This window comes from Dysidea avara, chromosome 9 (genome assembly GCF_963678975.1).
Source record: "Dysidea avara chromosome 9, odDysAvar1.4, whole genome shotgun sequence".
In the NCBI taxonomy this organism is placed as follows: Eukaryota; Metazoa; Porifera; class Demospongiae; order Dictyoceratida; family Dysideidae; genus Dysidea; species Dysidea avara.
Genome location: NC_089280.1, coordinates 24,100,612 through 24,120,286, shown reverse-complemented (window position 1 = coordinate 24,120,286; position 19,675 = coordinate 24,100,612). Strand labels below are relative to the sequence as shown.

At 38.8% G+C, this 19,675-nt stretch overlaps 1 protein-coding gene across 3 annotated transcripts; it reads left to right on the top strand.

Moving 5' to 3' along the window:
* The first annotated feature begins 5,555 nt into the window (after nt 1–5,555).
* On the top strand, nt 5,556–19,511 carry LOC136266358 (uncharacterized). 3 transcript variants are annotated; one of them, XM_066061378.1, is made up of 7 exons: nt 7,405–7,686; nt 7,733–7,825; nt 12,417–12,543; nt 17,109–17,236; nt 17,290–17,337; nt 17,388–17,490; nt 19,326–19,511. In XM_066061378.1, the coding sequence occupies exons 2-7, from the start codon at nt 7,764–7,766 to the stop codon at nt 19,380–19,382; spliced, it is 525 nt and encodes a 174-aa protein (XP_065917450.1). In that variant the 5' UTR covers nt 7,405–7,686; nt 7,733–7,763; the 3' UTR covers nt 19,383–19,511. The 3 variants fall into 3 exon arrangements, 2 of the variants coding, with proteins under 2 accessions (XP_065917449.1, XP_065917450.1); XR_010706072.1 differs by lacking the exons at nt 7,405–7,686; nt 7,733–7,825 and adding an exon at nt 5,556–6,545 and having other exon boundaries at nt 17,109–17,241; XM_066061377.1 differs by lacking the exons at nt 7,405–7,686; nt 7,733–7,825 and adding an exon at nt 5,559–6,545.
* Nucleotides 19,512–19,675: the final 164 nt, after the last annotated feature.

Genomic DNA, 19,675 nt, shown 5'->3' with positions numbered 1-19,675 from the left:
TTCAGCTGCAAACAAATCATGTATAGAGAGTTCAGCTACAAACAAATCTCCCTTTAGAGAGATCAGCTAGAAGAAGTTTCCTTGTAGAGAGTTCTGCTACAAACAAATCACCCTGTAGAAAGATCAGCTAGAAGAAATCACCTTGTAGAGAGTTCAGCTTCAAAGAAACAATCATGTGAGAGTTCAGGTACAAACAAATTGTCCTGTAGAGAGATCAGCTAGAAGAAGTTACCTTGTAGAGAGTTCAGCTACAAAGAAACCATCATGTAGATAGTTCAGGTACAAACAAATCACCTTGTAGAAAGATCAGCTATAGAAGAAATCACCTTGTAGAGAGTTCAGCTACAAAGAATCTATCATGTAGAGAGTTCAACTACAAACAAATCACCTTGTAGAAAGATCAGCTATAGAAGAAATCACCTTGTAGAGAGTTCAGCTACAAACAAATCGGCCTGTAGAGAGATCAGCTAGAAGAAATTACCTTGTAGAGAGTTCAGCTACAAAGAAACCATCATGTAGAGAGTTCAGCTACAAATAAATCACCTGTAGAGAGTTTAGCTACAAACAAATCTCCCTGTACAGAGATCAGCTAGAAGAAGTCACCTTGCAGGGAGTTCAGTTACAAAGAAATAAACCATGTAGAGAGTTCAGCTGCAAACAATTCACCTGTAGAGAGTTCAGCTAGAAACAAGTCACCCTGTAGAGAGATCAGCTAGAAACAAGTCACCTTGTAGAGAGTTCAGCTAGAAGAAGTCACATTGTAGAGCTACAAAGAAACTACCATGTAGAGTTCAGCTGCAAACAATTCACCCTGTAGAGAACTCAGCTACAAACAAATCGCCCTGTAGAAAGATTAGCTAGAAGAAGTTACCTTATAGGGAGTTCAGCTATGAACAGATCACCCTGTAGAGAGTTAAGCTACAAACAAATCACCCTGTAGAGAGTTAAGTTACAAAGAAACCACCATGTAGAGAGTTCAGCTGCAAAAAAAATCAATCACTCTGTATAGATTTCAGCTAGAAGAAGTCACCTTGTAGAGAGTTAAGCTGCAAATAAATCACCCTGTAGAGAATTCAGCTACAAACAAATCACCCTGTAGAAAGATCAGCTAGAAGAAGTTACCTTGTAGAGAGTTCAGCTACAAAGAAACCACCATGTAGAGAGTTCAGCTGCAAACAAATCACCTGTAGAGAGTTCAGCTAGAAACAAGTCACCCTGTAGAGAGATCAGCTAAAAACAAGTCACCCTGTAGAGAGTTCAGCTAGAAGAAGTCACATTGTAGAGAGTTCAGCTACAAAGAAACTACCACGTAGAGAGTTCAGCTGCAAACAAATCATCCTGTAGAGAGTTCAGCTAGAAGAAGTCACCTTTTAGAGAGTTCAGCTACAAAGCAACCACCATGTAAAGAGTTCAGCTGCAAAAAACTCAATCACCTTGTAGAAAGATCGGCTAGAAGAAGTTACCTTGTAGAGAGTTCAGCTACAAAGAAACCACCATGTAGAGAGTTCAGTTGCAAACAAATCACCTGTAGAGAGTTCAGCTAGAAACAAGTCACCCTGTAGAGAGTTCAGCTAGAAGAAGTCACATTGTAGAGAGTTCAGCTACAATGAAACTCCCATGTAGAGAGTTCAGCTGCAAACAAATCACCCTGTAGAGAACTCAGCTACAAACAAATATGCAGTGTAAAAAGATTAGCTAGAAGAAGTTACCTTGTAGAGAGTTCAGCTACAACGAAACCACCATGTAGAGAGTTCAGCTACAAACAAATCACCTGTAGAGAGTTCAGCTAGAAACAAGTCACCCTGTAGAGAGATCAGCTAGAAACAAGTCACCTTGTAGAGAGTTCAGCTAGAAGAAGTCACATTGTAGAGAGTTCAGCTAAAAAGAAACCACCATTTAGAGAGTTCAGCTGCAAACAAATCACCCAGTAGAAAGTTCAGCTATGAACAGATCACCCTGTTGAGAGTTCAGTTAGAAACAAGGAATCCTGTAGAGAGATCACCTAGAAGTATCGCCTTGTAGAGAGTTCAGCTACAAACAAATCACCTGTAGAGAGTTCAGCTACAAACAAATCACCCTGTAGAGAGATCAGCTAGAAGAAGTTACCTTGTAGAGATTTCAGCTACAAACAAATCACCCTGTAGAGAGTTCAGCTACAAAGAAACCATTCTGTAAAGAGCTCAGCTGCAAACAAATCACTTGTACAGAATTCAGCTACAAACAAATCACCCTGTAGAGAGATCAGCAAGAAGAAATTACCTTGTGAATAGTTCAGTTACAAACAAATCACCCTGTAGAAAGATCAGTTAGAAGAAGTTACCTTGGAGAAAGTTCAGCTACAAAGAAACCATTTTGTAAAGAGCTCAGCTGCAAACAAATCACCTGTACAGAATTCAACTACGAACAAATCTCCCTGTAGAGAGATCAGCTAGAAGAAATTACCTTGTAGAGAGTTCAGCTACAAAGAAACCACCATGTAGAGAGTTCAGCTGCAAAGAAATCACCCTGTAGAAAATTCTGCCAGAAACAAATTGCCCTGTAGAAAGATCAGTTAGAAGAAGTTACCTTTTAGAGGGTTCAGCTACAAAGAAACCATTCTGTAAAGAGCTCAGCTGCAAACAAATCACCTATACAAAATTCAGCTACAAACACATCACCCTGTAGAGAGATCAGCTAGAAGAAGTTACCTTGTAGATCGTTCAGCTACAAACAATTCACCCTGTAGAGAGAGCAATTAGAAGAAGTCACCTTGTAGAGTGTTCGGTTACAAAGAAACCACCATGGAGATTTCTGTAATCAATATATGTGACCGGATTTGCGAAAAGGGGTCTTCCACACACATCCAATTCCGTAAACGTTGGAGACCATAACTCAGTGTTCAAGTAACATATTAACCTGACAATTTCACCATGTATTCAGCTATAGTGGTGCTCACCACTGCCCAAATATCAAGGCAATAGCTCTTTCCAATCTGAAGTTATCAATTGTCAGAGTTGGCAAATTGGATGTGTGTGGAAGACCCCTTTTCGCAAATGCGGTCAAATATGTATTATACAGTATATATAATTTGTACATTTACTGATAAAATATTTAAAGTACATCTACTTCATCTTTTCTTCTTCCTGTAGTAAAGAAAAAAAACGTAGGTTAAAAAAGTCCCAAAGCTGGTATACAAATACAAAAAGAAATGAAATCTAATCCAAAACAGCCAAGCTGTAAAAAAAGTGTGCGGCCCTCAGAAAGGCTATGGTGAAAAAAGATGTGAAATCCAAGGTGGCGGCCAAGAAATGGCTGTGATGGTAAGTTAATGGTAAAAATTTTAATAATGACAATGTAGGTAAATTTTGTGAAGCGGCACAAAAATTCACCTGAATTGTCTTTATTAAAATTTTTACCATTAACCTACCATCACAGCCATTTCTTGGCCGCCACCTTGGATTTCACATCTTTTTTCACCATAGCCTTTCTGAGGGCCGCACACTTTTTTTACAGCTTGGCTGTTTTGGATTAGATACTATAATCCTGTTAACTTTATAGATGCTTAAAACTTCAGTAGATTTATAGGAAGCATTTCAACTCAAGCATTAAGTTTGTAGCTAACTAACCACTAGGCTACTATGGCATATTAATTGCCTTTAATTCATAAAAGAATTGATGTGTTATGGTTCACAGTGCATAGATTTGTAACTTATATAAGCAATTCGTATGTCAGGATGTTTGGTATAATGCAGTGGTGAAGATGAAGATGTTCAATTTCAGCTCACACACTTGTCTCTGTTCCTTATAATATTAGTTTTAGTGATGAGTGTTCTATTAGAGTAGTTCACTGCTATTAGAGTATTTTGATCTAAGCAGTTTTACTCCCCTCGTAGCTTTTCAGGGCCATCTTTTCATTGCCCAAATAGTATATGCTTTAGATGTAATTGTACCTGTAATAGTCAAGGAAACTGTTTTAAAGATGCTGGAACAATCTTTGGAGACTGTGACATTCAGGTTACTGCTGAAGGACACCATTATCTGGGAGGTGTAATTGGCACTCCTACCTTTGAACAGCTATTTTTGAGACGTAAAGTGGATGGCTGGATTGATGATCTTAAGACCCTGAGCCTCTTTGCCGAAACACAACCTCATGCTTCCTATGCTGATTATTGTCATGGTCTCTCTTTCCGATGGAACTATTTTTTTCGTGTTTCTTCTTGTTCTACAGACCTTTTCCTTCCTCTTGAACATTTTGTTAAATCTGTTTTCCTTCCTAGTCTATTGGGTTGGACTGTCCCTGGTGATGTTGAGAGAAAGTAATTTGCCTTGCCTGTGCGGCTAGGAGGCCATGGTGTGTTTGATCCTTCGATTGTTGTGTCACAGCAGCGTTCCTGCTCTGTAGAAGTAAATGCTGGTCTCGTTGGCTTGATTATCTCTCAGGTACATCAACTAGATGACTGTCTTGATGCACAGGTTCAGTTGCGATCCAAGTATCACTCTAGGAGCCATCAAGAGCAACTTCAATCTGCCAATCATTTGTTCGATGAACTTCCTCCTAGCATGCGTTCCTCAGTCATGTTGGCTCAGGAGAAGGGTGCATCGAATTGGCTCTCTTGTCTTCCATTGAAGTCGCATAATTTTGTGCTTCATAAAACTGCTTTTCATGATGCAATTGCGCTTCGCTATCATTGGCTACCATCTGCCTGCCCTACTTCCTGTGCCTGTGGTCACTCTTTTACCATAGAACATGCTCTGTCTTGCCCAAAGGGCGGGTTTCCTTCTCTGAGACATAATGAAGTGCGTGATCTAACTGCCAATTTACTTTCTGAGGTCTGTAACAATGTTGTCATTGAACCCCACCTTCAGCCTCTTTCTGGTAAGACCCTTCAATACAAAACAGCTAATCGTGATGATAACGCAAGGCTTGACATTGCAGCTAATGGCTTTTGGGGAGGACGATTTGAGAGGTCATACTTTGATGTCAGAATTTTTAACCCTAGTGCACCCTCAAATCAACCCCAACACTCTGCATACCAACATCATGACAAGGAAAAGAGACGTGAATACCAACAACGGGTTCATGAAGTAGAGAATGCCTCATTTACTCCCTTAATTTTTACTACTACTGGTGGAATGGATGATGCTGCTACTCAGTTTTATAAGAGATTGGCCAACCTTTTGAGTGTAAAGCACAGCCTATGGAATAGTGATGGGATGGCTGAGATGTAAATTGAGCTTCTCTTTGTTGAGGTCTGCAATTATGTGCATTCGCAGTGCCAGGTCCAGTTTGCACTGTCCCATTGCTGAGGCACCGATTGCTGAGCAGGTCGCTGAGGCCCATATTTAAGATAATTTGTTTTTTTTTATTATGTACTATTTTATCTTAAAAAAAAAAAAAAAGTAATAGCTTTCTATATAGTTTTGGAGGGGGTACCACCTCTCAAAATCCACACTTGATTTGACTGCAGATGTGGGACGTAAATTAGTATGACGCCGCCCGCAAATACAAATGGGGGGGCGCCATACTAATTACGTCTTAGTCTAGCACCGCCCACCCCATTCGCAAAAAAGTAAGGTACGCATGTCATGATGCGTTTGGGAGGAGCACCTTATCGGTGAAATCACGTGAATCCACTGATCACTACACTTGTTCCTGAGGTAATGAACCATCGTCAGATTAGAACTATTTTGAATGAACTTGAGCCATATGTACTTGAGGACATAGAAGAAGTCACTGGGGATCACGTGAAAAAAAGTTACCGTACTGGATCTGAAGCTAACGTGGTAGAGTTAAACTGGCATGGAACCCGTTGCGTAGGTAAGGAGTTGCATTCAGTATTCTTCCATCGAGACTTTGAGCCTGATGGGCAACAGAGAATAGCGGAAAAGTTTTGCAAAGAAATAAACCTTTTGAGCAAAATGAAGCACCCAAATATAGTTCAGTTTATGGGCCTTTGCTATGGGAGCAACTCTCCTGCTCCGACTATGGTCATGGAAAAAATGGAATGTAGTTTGACTGAACTTATCAACACAACGAAAAAGGGCTTAATTTCCTGGAATAAAGTTATCAATATTCTTAGTGATGTGGCAAAGGGATTGGTTTACTTACATGTTGTGAGAAGGGTGGCACATAGAGATCTGTCTTCAAATAACATTCTCATAGCACCATACTGTGCTAAAATAGCTGATTTTGGGTCGGCGAGAATTTTGGATGGGCCTGCAGGATGTTGGTCAACTTATCAATTGACACTCCAACCAGGTACACAAGACTTCATGCCTCCTGAGGCATTGGAAAATCCTCCCCGTTATGATTTCTCAGTGGATGTGTTCTCATTTGGTTGTGTAATTATTCATTTAGTAGCACACCAGTGGCCTACACCATATGGCAAAACATTTGGTATTCAGATCATCAGTGAATGGGATCGACGAAAAACATACATTACAGATATGAAAACTAACCCTCTACTTTCATTAGTTCAAAATTGTCTGCAGGATGTTTCTGTTAAGCGTCCCAACTCCAAGGAAGTTTTATTATATTTAGAGGCAGTGGCAAAGGAGAACAGTGGGTAAGCATATGTTACTCTATGAAATTATGCATTTAAACTATAGAAATTAAATTAACTCAGTAGCTGGCAGCAGAGATTCAGCAGTTAAAGGTTTGGAAGTTAGGTACAAAGGTCTCTGGTACAAACTCTAGGCCACTTGGGGACTGTTCTATTAGAGTACTTTGACCTTAGCAACTTTTACATTATGTTGGTTTTCTCCTTGTAACTCTGTAGCTGTCATTGCAACTTCTTTTTAAGTACAAAAGTTTTAAGCTATGATAGTTGGCTTGTACACGGGCCAATTTTCAAGTTATTCCCATAGGCAGATTACCCAACACAGGAAAGACAAAAGAAATGATTCTTTTTGTGCAAACAATTGTCCTTAACTCTGTGAATGTTTATCAGATTCATACCAGACTTAGTATGAGAATTCACTTCAGTACATCCTTAATGTATGCCAAATTTTATGGCAATTGAGTTATGAATTTGCATTTATACAGGCTTTTGTAAAGTGTGCAAAATGAAGAAAAAATTAGCCCCACAAACCATGAAGAAAAGAAAAGAGATGAAATTGAGGGCTTGTATTTTCATGAACAAATAAATTGGTTTTGCTTTAAATTTGGTACGTATGTGGGGTGCTGAAGGTAGAGGGCAGCTATATTGCAAAAATCATGTGCTTTTGACTAAACAGCTAACCTAAACAACTGACTAATTATTTAAAGATGTAGCTATAATCATAATCAATATCTGTGATTCTATACTCTACATGAGTTTTACACAGTAACCATAATTATACAAGCAAGTACTAAAGATAATACAAAATTACATCATAAATAATGAATAAATAATGTTTGAGAAAACTACAAGGCCTAAGGCTTCGCACTTACCGGGAATAGAATCCATGTTGTACGAAGAGACAATCTTATAATGGGCAGGTGTTTTCGTGGAGGTGATAGAAACGTATGACGATTCTATTTAACGCTGATCAAAACAGTTAGCATGTGATGCCCACTACTAATAGACCAGGCAGATTCTAGACAAGCGAACTACTGTTCATTTGTGTTTGAAAGTGGGCAACAGCTACTATTTCGATTGAAAGACGAGTGGTTGCTACTCCTGCTTAATAAACAACATGATTGGAAGTTGCTACTACTCGCTGGAGGTTAGTTTATGTTGGTTAAAACACTTTGATAGTCTTGTTTCTTTAGTCTTGCATAACTAGGCTACCTTCACTTGTGTATGAGATGGGAGAAAGCCTCACCTGGCAGGCCATTGTACGAAGAAGGTGCAGTTTCCAGCTGGTAAATTTGTGTGATGATGCATAGCTCTCCACCTGAAGCCTTTTAGTGCCAGGAGTGCCCAGACTGATCACTGATGATGGGCCCTGAGAAAACTACATAAATATTCATTGCCAAATTGCATCCCATGTACATGGAGAGAACAAACACAACATACACAAAATGTGCCCTTAGGCTGATAATTGTTGTGTGCATGATTGTACTTGCTATTAACTGCTATTATTATATGTAGCTACAGTCTGCTGCCATCAGCAATGCTCCACATGCTTGTGCACACTGACATATCCATGAAATTCTGGTATTGCATTTCAGCCACATTTGTTCGCCAACTTTTTTTTTTTTTTGGTCTTGCAGCATATCCACAGCATCATGTGATCATTTTAGTGCAAATGACCCAGCTCATGTTAAATATATACATAACTCAGATATCAGTTGTAGGTGACAGACAGTTGAAATACTCTGCTTTTATCCCAATCTTACCGTGGTCTGCTCTTGGAAACTCCAGCCATGTTTTAATCCAGCACTCTGTGATCCACCCTCATTTAAACATATCATGTAACACAAATTGTGTACAATTGCATAAAATTAATGTAATAAGTATTCGTTGGATGTTTAAGCTTTACTGCTTGTAGGCGTCAGATTCAATACCATGATTCTCACAATTTAAAGTGTAATCTCACATCTCCATGGTCGGATAATCACTGATTGTAATTGCATACTAATACATCCCTTATGTTTATGTGCCAGTCAATTCCTCTAGAATTGTATTACTGTGCATCTTTTCTACCTGCACACACTGTGTTGGCCATGCAGCACTGTTTGTACATGCCCCATTAGTAGGTTGTCCCGTTGGTGATTGTACTTGGTTGTATGTGCCTCGGGTCTAGTTATAGAACCAAGTACTAAGAATAATACGAAATGCGGTTAAAATTACATCATTAATAATGAATGAATAAATAAATAAATAAATAATAAATAATGTTTGAGAAAACTACGAGGCCTAGAGACATGAACTAAGTGGGGATAGATTCGCCTGTGAATGAAGGCACAACCATATAATAAGTACGCCTGTTCGTGCTGATGACTTTACCGTACGTGTAATTCTATATAACACCCAGCACCACACCCTTGTTTAATTACAGATTGCTCGAAGGAGAAGATTAGTAAATGTCTGTGGAGTGACTACAACAGAGCCAGAGGCCACCTTACACATAAACAACAACATTACAAGTATGTTTAAATGTTTGTAACTGTATTTTGTATGCAGGATATGCGCTCCAGGCATCGAGTAATGTAATACTTATACGGTAGGTAGTTGTATTATACATGTTCATCCTTCATCTGGCTTGCTAGCAGCTGGAATTATTTTCTACTCGGCTTAACTACTACTCTACTGTGAGTCTGTAATAGCTATATAAGAAGCTGATACAGTGCTGCATATACAACAATGTGTAACTATCTCCTGTATGTTGTGCATGGCTGTATGCATAATATTATAGACTGTGATCACTGTGCCAATGCCACACCACTGATATACTGGCACATCACCAGTGGCCTCTAGTTACAACAGAATCTGTTGTGCCATATTGGCTTGATTGGAATCAATTGCTAATTGTGCCTTCACCATATCCCTTGTTCTGCATAGCCTCACTTCACTGCTGAGTCATCTTCAGAGACACATCACACCTACAATATATAGTTACTTTCAATATAGCTAACTTAACTTGGTTTTTGTGTAGGTTGTGTTTTAGTATTGTGGTTTTCTGATGCCAGTTAAACTCCCTTGCCTGTGTACGTATGCATATGTATCATTTCCACCGGTACACACACACTGCTCTGAGTGCTGCCTATGGCACTGTTTATACTTGCCCAATGGGTAGGTTGCAACATTGGTGTATGCACTTGGTTGTATGTGACGCGGTCCTAGTTATACAACCAAGTAGTAAGAATAATACGAAATGCGGTTAAAATTACGTCATTAATAATGAATGAATAAATAATAAATAATAAATAGTGTTTGAGAAAACTACGAGGCCTAGAGACATGAACTAAGTGGGGATAGATTCGCCTGTGAATGAAGGCACAACCGTATAATAAGTACGCCTGTTCGTGCTGATGACTTTACCATACGTGTAATTCTATATAACACCCGGCACCACGCCCTTGTTTAATTACAGATTGCTCAAACGAGAAGATTAGTAAACGTCTGTGGAGAGGTCAGGCGCCACTTTACTGGAACATTACAAGTATGTTTAAATGTTTGTAACTGTGTATTTTGTGTGCAGGATATGCGCTCCAGGCGTCATGCAGTGAACGACCAGCTGATGACCAGTTGGGATACCAGCTGATGCACTCATAAACAACCAGCTGGAACAGCAAGGTAATGAGTAATGTAATACTTGTACCGGTAGTTGTATTATAGGTCTACATCTTCATCCTTCATCTGGCTTGCTAGCGGCTGGAATTATTTTCATTATACCGGCACCTTCATCTGGCTTGCTGGCGGCTGGAATTATTTTCCACTCGGCTTAACTACTAGTCTACTGTGAGTCTGTAATAACTAAACAAGAAGCTGATGCAGTGCTGCATATACAACAATGTGTAACTATCTCCTGCATGTTGTGCATGGCTGTATGCATAATATTATAGACTGTGATCACTGTGCCAATGCCACACCGCTGATATACAGGTACATCACCAGTGGCCTCTAGTTACAACAGAGTCTGTTGTGCCATATTGGCTTGATTGAGATCAATTGCTAATTGTGCCTTCACCATATCCCTTATTCTGCATAGCCTCACTTCACTGCTGAGTTATCTTCAGAGACACGTCACACCTACAATATATAGTTACTTTCAATATAGCTAACTTAACTTGGTTTTTGTGTAGGTTGTGTTTTAGTATTGTGGTTTTCTGATGCCAGTTAAACTCCCTTGCCTGTGTACGTATGCATATGTATCATTTCCACCGGTACATGCACACTGCTCTGAGTGTTTCCTATGGCACTGTTTATACTTGCCCAATGGGTAGGTTGCAACGTTGGTGTATGTACTTGGTTGTATGTGACGCAGTCCTAGTAATAATAATAATAACAATAGAAGAAAGTGTGTAGCTGACAAGAAAGCTGAGGTTGAAATTATTAAGATTCAAAGATGTTTATGTCAATTTTGACAATATAGTGTGATTGTCATTTACTTAGAATTCTAAATAATATTGACACCAGTGCAATTGAAAATTATTGATTTCAAAATGAAGTAGCGATCCAGCAATGAAACAAGGGATATGAATGATGGTAGCTATTACAGCATAGCTATGTGTGAAAGTCTCTTCATTGACGTGTTACCAACATCTGTTCTATGCCAAAGTAGGGATTTTCCCTCACAGCTACCACTTAGCAGGATTTTTTGAAAATTTTCATGCTTTTTGTAGATTGACTGCTTTCTGTGAAAAATTTCCCCCTCAAAATTTGTGGTTCAATCACATGGCATAGTTTAACTTGAATGTATAAAAGATCCTGCATAAAGAAGCAAAAAATCGCAATCGAAATTTGGATGGCGGCAATCCACAAATAATGTTACCCTTGAAAATAACCCACTATATGGTATGTTGTAATATGTAGCTACCATCGATCATTCATATATTGCCGGAACCCTACTTAATTAAAAAAAGATTTAATTGCACTAGTTTTCTTATAGCATAGCTATACATATGTACTTCTTTATTAGAGTATCTTGATCTCACTGCTAATCTCAAGTAAGTTGTGACAAACTACAGCTGATTGCAGCTAGGTCATTAAGGGGCATAGTCACGCAGCACTGATATCATTAAGGGTGTGCGTGGCAATGTATTCTAATTGTTTAAGGGCACTACATAAAATGCGATATATAGTGAAACGAAGCTTAAATCCTATACACCAGCATATTTGCGAAAACCTTTGTTTTGTGTTTGTACAACATAAGTTTTGGACACTTATTTATAATGCGGTAAAAATACAGTTTACCATTGCCATTTGTTTCTTGAAATGAACTTCTTTGCAATCATGGAGGAATATAGGAAAAAGTACTATACCTTGATGGATTAGCCAGTTCATGGTAAACAGATTGAGTCAAGTGCCGTTTTCGTAGCTTGTTTCAGTCGTGAGATTTATCGATTAAGTAAGTGCCTGTTATTTATTTGCCATATTGTTGTACAAATTGAATTTCATTGCTGTTCCAACTGTCTAGTGCTGTAACTCCAAGACTATTCATCATAAAAGACTGAAACTTTGGTAGTCCACTCCTTTGTTACTATAGATAACAGAGGAGTAATAAAATGCGTGAAAATGGCATGATTTTGCAGATAATTGATTAAACCATTTCTAGGACACTACCTTTGATTTCATACCTTGTAATTCTGGCGTTTTTGAAAGCCAAACATTTCCTCAGCTTGGCTGTTTTGCTATAATCAAGAGTTCATTTATATTATGAACTCTTGCTATAATATACTTAAGCCACATTAGAAAACCACAAGTGTAGTTTAGTGAAAACTTAAGCTTTCTCAATTGTTTAATGCATATTTGTGTTATAACATTATTGTCCTGTTTGTAATTTATCAGGATACCTAGTGATCACCTGGGACATCTGAAGAGTGGACCAGATTTATCAAACCCCACTGAAGTGAAGACTGAGTTTTACACAAATAAAATTGATCAGCTAATTGCACAATGTACTAAAGCACAATTGGTATGCCAAAATAATATGTATGGTGTTTAAATTTAATTAGTTATACAGTGGTGTCTGTTTAGCTGCATGGTCACATTTAGGAAAGCCTAATAAGCGGTGGCTGACTATCAATTAACTTCTTTTGGTTGCAATTCTAAACAGAGTGGCTGTTATAACAGAGTCCACTGTATTGAGTATTTGCTCATGTGCTCAACCTTAATTCTGCCAGACTATTATATATTAGGAAACGATCATGGTTTTTTAGTATTTGAGTACTCTCTAGAGTTGACGATCAAGTGCTCACGAATACTAGCTACTTGTAGTCATACCCATTAAATAGTTCACAGCTTTTCAAATAATAACGATGATACGTACGCTGTATTAAAGTACTGATGTTAGTGTCCCTGACAAAACATTATGCCGATCAATACTATTGTGTCTTTCCCTGATGACAAATACATCATGTGAGCTGGGTCACATGATCTTAATTAGTAGTCGAGTACCAATTTTACTATCTGAGTACCAAAATCCTTAACGAGTACTCGTCGAGTATTTATATTTGTTTCAGCCCTAGTATATATAGAGGTTGGCTTGTGAGTATGGCTAGAATACCCCTAGAGTTGGGTAATAGTATCCACTGTATGAGTTTCATGAGCAGTAGATGTGACACTATGTTGGTGTAGTTGTGTTGGGGGAGATATTACAGTTCTGTGGCGTAAAAGGTGGCGGTTGTGAATTAGGACACAGCTGCTTTGAGTTTTAACAAAGTAACGGTGATGAGGACCAATATCAACTACAAGTATCCCACATCTTAGTTTGAGGGTGCTGAAGAGTTACATTTGAGCCTATTCCAATGTCTGGGATGTGTACTGTAGTATGACTGTTCTGTTGAAATGACTGAGTGACTTTTACCTCAATTTCATCTCTTTGCTTCTGCCACTCTTGGGAGAGGGATTGTTGATGAGCTGGTATGGTGCAGTGTCTTGTACATATAATTTATAGGAAGGAAACATAGTATAGTGTCTTTACGTGGCGATACTGAAGAAGGGCACCACAGGGTTTGTTTTCATTAAGTGAATGGCCACCCCAGGAGGTAGTGATATCCTTGCCATTATATTTTGTGGGTAACGCTGTGACAAAGTCTTGTGAAGATAACCCCATTGCTGGGAAAAGTCCTGATAACTGTTTGGACATAAATTGCAGGCCACCATCAGACCAGCTAGAATGGCAGTGCAAAATAAAACTGCTTCATGACTTGGATAAGGTGAGAGGTTGTGACCCATGGAAATAATGTCTGGCCAATCTGTGAAGCGGTCTACGATGATAAGGCCTGGCCACCATATAAGTCAACAGGAATCTCCTGGAAGGGGTGAGATGGATTTGTCTCTTGCTTGCAATGGGCTTTCTAAGATAGGATGGAAAGTGATCTTGACACTGCTTGCATGAGAGCACCATGTTGTCAATGTCATTGTCTATACCAGACCAGTACACAGTCAAACAAGCATGTTGTTTTGTGCAAACAGTTACTAGATAGGAACTGGCTATGCACAACAGGAGGTACTAAAAGGTGGCATCCATGAATAATGAGTCATTATCAATGCTAAGATGCTTCCATGTGGCCTGTATGACTCTAGAAGTTGTGTACAGCAGTCTGGAAACCTGTCAACTGTGATCTTATAAAGTTGCTGTTATTCTGGGTCATATGAAGCATGGTGGAAAATAAATGTCTTGTATCTTAAGACTGTGATGATCGTCAGAGGTGTGAGGGTTCGGATTTCAGCTATGGACATGTCAGGTTCATTGTGCACATCATACTCAAAAAGGTTGTCTTTGATCAGAAATGAGGTTACGTGAAAAAGCATCAGGAACATCATTAATACTGCTATTTGGCTGTAAAGTTGTATTCAAAAATGCTGAAGGCGTGGATTATCTATTACATCCAATTGACGACTGTGGGAATAATGGGCAAGATAGAAAAATGTTGAAGGCCAGACAATTTAAAAGCATCTTACACTTGTGGACAACCCAAGTGATAGTAAGCATCTCAAGTGTGTACCTAGATTCGGCATCAGATAGGAAGTGGGATCCAGCCTGTACAAGTGTCCATCCATCATTAATTTTCTGCTGAAAAATGAAGCCTAGGCCTTGTCTGCTGGCATCAGTGCTTAGTCAGTTGGGGTTGCCAATATTGCAGAAAGACAAAAGTGGTGGTGTAGTGATTGAGGTCTTGATCTTGGAAAAGGTCTCATCATGTGCAGCAGACCACACTAACTCATTCTTGGTGCTCCAGAGAAGTCGTAGTGGTGACAACAGAGAAGCGATGGTGAAGAGAATTGGTTTACCAATCTGATAAAAGAACATCGGTCAGTATGACCTGTGGGTGTGGGGTACTTAGAGATTGCATCAGTAATTGACTTGTCAATTTGGTATCCTTGAGCTGACAGTTGAAGGCCAGCAAATATAACCTTAGGTTGCACAAACTTGCATTTGTCTATGTTAAGGGCGATCGTGCACCTCTGTAAAATTTGTGCCCGTGAGTAATGTGTTCTGAGATGTTGTCATAAATAACAATATTGTTGAGAGCCCTGTGGCCTGTGAAAGCATCTGCCATGTGCTGGTCATAATGCTCAGAGATGGACGATAGGCCATACGATGCTCTAAAATATTTGAAATGTAAATGACATGATGAAGGTTATGAGGAGTTGACTTGCTTCATCTATCAAGCATTAATGGTAGCCTTTCAAATGTCAAGTACTGTGAAAACTTGTGCATTAGTGGCAACAATGTTAGTAACAGCCTGTGCAGGTGCTTGTGATTGGTAGTGCTCATGTAGTGCATATTTGTTGAGGTGAGAGAGATTAACATACATCAGGATATGATTGCTGTTTTTCTTTGGTGTTAGAGTGCACCATTTTGTGTGTTCTGTAACTGGTGCAATGATATTCTGCGATAAGAGCAAGTCCAATTTAGCCTTGAGTTTATCATGATAAGCTAATAATTATAATATGGATCTGAATACGAAAGGGTGTGGCATCAACAGTCAATGTTATGTGAAATGTTTCTCCCTTGATCTGTTGGTCAAACACTGTTGGAAACTGCTGTCAGTCAATAAATGTGGTGAGTTAAATTAGTTTGTGGTATAAAGACGGTAGCATGATATGTGCATTTAGCCATGGTGGATGTTTGGAAATTGTAGGGAGTGGGATTGACTGTGGATAGTGTTCCGTAAGAACTTTGGCAGCTTTCCATAAAAGAATTGTCCCTGGTGTGTTGGGGTAGATGTGCACATTCTCAGTGTATTGTATGTAACCAATAGTGAATGTGACCAGTAGGTAACCAAGTGGATACTTTTCTGCCCATTTACAGTATGAGATTATTGAAGGAAGCAGGTTGTGAACATGATCATTGAGAAGGTGTAAAAGCTGTTTGTCTGCAGCCAAAATGTCTGCCCTAGAATCTGGTAACACATCTGTGTGACAGGAGCCATTGAGTAACAAAAGTTGGACAGGGGCTGGGTCAGTGGTTGACAGCTGTTTGATGGTGGATAAGTGTGGTGGAGGCTGCAAGACATTGGTATTCACAGGGGGGCCTGACTGTCAGGTTGAGGGGTAGGTGGGGCATAAAAAGGCTGACACTACACCTGACACTACACTTGACACTACAACAACACCCAGGACATGCCTGAGGAGTAAGCTGAGTGATTAGTTGCCTGTCTTCTAAGGGTAAGAGTGGTGTCATTCATGATGAGGGTAATGTATGAATGTTGTTTCTTGGTAGCCTTTTCAGCCTTGCACATGATGATAGCTGTGTCTAAGGTCAGCTTTAAGAGATGTCGATAATTTGATCCCTAATACTCTTTTCAGTGCACACCAGTGAACAAACACTGAAAAAAAGGTACACATGTTAGCCAGCTCACACAGGGCCACCAGGAAGTCATCAAAAGTTTCATGTTGGTCATACGGTCTACAGGCTCATTATTGTGGCCATAAATGTAGTGCTTAATGATAGCTTCACCATCTTTTTGCTGTTCCGTTGTAAGCGCCTGGTTGAGTGTTTCATGGGAAAAATTCAGCATTGGGAATTCAGTAGACAGTCCTGATAGAGTTCCATTGTGTTCTCTATGCTCCGGAGTCTGCTCCTTGATCTACTTGGAGGGCAAGTTACCAACTCTGAGAGTGTAGAACTGATGGCTTCAGGTAGAGTCATCTTTGAGTACTGTGGGGAGAGTAAACCCGAAAACACCTGATACATGAGTTCAGCCTCACCAGAGATTCAGACATTTGGTTAGGAATCAGAGATCAGCTGCTTGCAGAGCCATGTAGGAACAGCAACAATAGTCACAGTGCATATATAATTCACATACAACAATGAATATAATTATTTTGTTTGTACAAGTGTGTGTATGTAGCTATGAGTCAGTTATATAGTTCCTACAAAAAACACAAATTACCAGCATTATTCACAGAATGGGTTGGCAATTTATTACACAATTTTGATGGCACCTATTGAGTGGGCAATCGAGCGGTTCCAGGGTCATATGTATTGATCTGGATGCTCTATCTAATATTATTGTTAATTCATTACAGTGCATTCAAGATGTGAGCAAGGAGTGTGTGGAATTTAGACAACAGTGTCGTAAGCTTAAAAAAGATTTAACAGTTAGTAATGAAACTAATGAGATCCTACTTGCTGAGATGGATAAGCTGGAAGCTGCGTTAAGTGTTGGCTAATAATTATGATATGTATACTAAATGCATGTTCTTTCAGGCACAAGAAATTGCAAAAGAAGTACAGTAACCAGAAGAAGACTGCAAGGTAATGCTACCTATTAGATGAACAAGCTATAATGTATTGATATTCTATAGAACTATACAAAGACTTCACTCTGTACCGGCAAGACAAAGCAGATTAGCAAATCATAATCCACTTCTGCATACAGCACCAGTGACTTCACCAATTAAATACAAGGTCTTGTTATTACGATTGTGTATATGTACACCACATTATTCCATGCATGGATAGCATTATTATACCATTCATATTAATTGTACAACTGAGTTTTAATAAAATGCATAGGCGGTGGAGACAGGGGGGCCATGGCTCCTCCACTTTTATGGGACACTATTTGCAAGAAAATATCGAGATACTCTAATAGAACAGTCAGGATCTGGATACTCTAATAGAACAGTCACAGTATTCAGAGAAGCAGTGTAGCAAGTTACTTAGTTACGTATGTGTAGTTATCAATAAGGAGATATAACTGGTGGAGAGCAGCTATTGCCAGCAGGCTGTGACCTTTTTTTTAAAAATTAAAACCCATGCATGCGCCAGCTGTTATATGCGTATACGTGTTCATAATAAATAAGACTAATTGAGTAAGTACAGGGGTGTATCTGACCAAGATGGTTTGCAGATTTGGTAGTGAGTTATAGGTGCAGGGGTCTGGGGACACGGCCTCCAGCCACTGACAGAGTTTGAACATAAAAATGCTTAAAATTTGACAATTTCATGAGTAGCATAAACTACATACTTGGTTCCCTTTTTAAGTCGATGTTTATGACTGGTCATGGTATTGTAGTACATAGCCAATTAAAGATTTAGCTGCTAACTTTTCAAGATAGTCTTATACTTATATCATTCATTTTAAAAATTGCATTCCGTTATGAATGTTCTATTAGAGCATTTTGACTGCTCTACATCTGACTGCTCTATTAGAGTATCTTGATCTTTATAAAAGTATTTACCTTATTCTCCAGGAATCAATAGTTTCCGATTGCACTGTAGCTATACTATACCTTGCCCTGTTATCATTTTCCTGCCAAATATATAGTTTGGTGTTCCTGCTGCAAACCCACAAGTTAAAATTTCAGAGGTGGTTTCTGGAACCCCAGGAAATCCCTCTAAGTATGCCCTTGTAAGTGTAAGTGTAACTATAACAAAAATGGAGAATGTTGCATGGAATTTATAATGTGTGGTATGGAGTTACTCTTTTATAGTTGATAAGCTATTGTTTAACTTATTATAGTTAACTTGATTACTTGTTTCTTGAGTGAGTGGAGACATTTTCTTGCTGCTGTAAATGATGGCCAACCTTTCTTAATATCAAATTATACACACATAGTCGATAACAAAGTTAGGTGCAAGGTAGGATGGCAGTCTATCTAGCTTTTAATGCATTGCAAAACATCTATATACAGTGAAATGTATTAAGGACACCTTGCGACTGACCAAAAGTGTCTTGATTATCAAGGTGTCCTGATTTTCCAGGTCAGTTTATGTACTAAGGGATACTTTGGGACCATTACTAGGTGTCCAGATTATGCAGGTGTCCTTATTTTCAAGTGTCCTGATTAACAGGTTCCACTGTACCCCTGCATGTACTTCAGTAGCAAGCATACAATTACATTTAACCAACAGTCATCATAGCTACTAAACCTTTAGCAACATTTTAACCTTAAACGATAAAGATACTCAAATAGAGCAGTTAAGTATAAAGCAATCAAAGCTACAGGTTAGCCATAACAGTTGCCCTGTACTTAGCTTAAAGCAATGTGATTGTTAACTAAAAGTAGCCTAAAATCAAATCTGAGCTCAATTTTTTTTTCTGGATGCACCTTATTATTAAATTAAAAAAAATTCCCTTGTATATAATACACTTTACATTAATCTTCAGAAACCCCCTTTTTAGAAATCCTAGATCTGCCACTGGGATAGGAAGTGATTCAGGTGGAATGAGAAATTATAAGTTTATCTGCATGTCCTATTTTCGGTAATTACATGGAGTGACAATGTTTCATGTGTAGGATGATGATGATAATGATGATGATGACTACGATGGTGACATTAATGAACTTTTCTGAACACTGTAAAGATCTATAGCTATTATTATATATGCACACTGCTGCATGACAATAGTGTAATATATCTTTGTATACCACGTGCAATTATGGCCGATCAGTGTGGTTTCATTAAAAATTGTCTCAGTTTAAGATATGCAAAAGTGAGATAAAAGCATTGAACATTCTGTTGCAAAACCCATCCTATATAAAGCATGACATCTCTACACTGTGCATGCACAATAAGAAATTTCCTTATAAAATCAAAAGCTTGTCTTCCAGTAGGTTTCCTTTGTGTTGCTTTTACATCCTGTTCT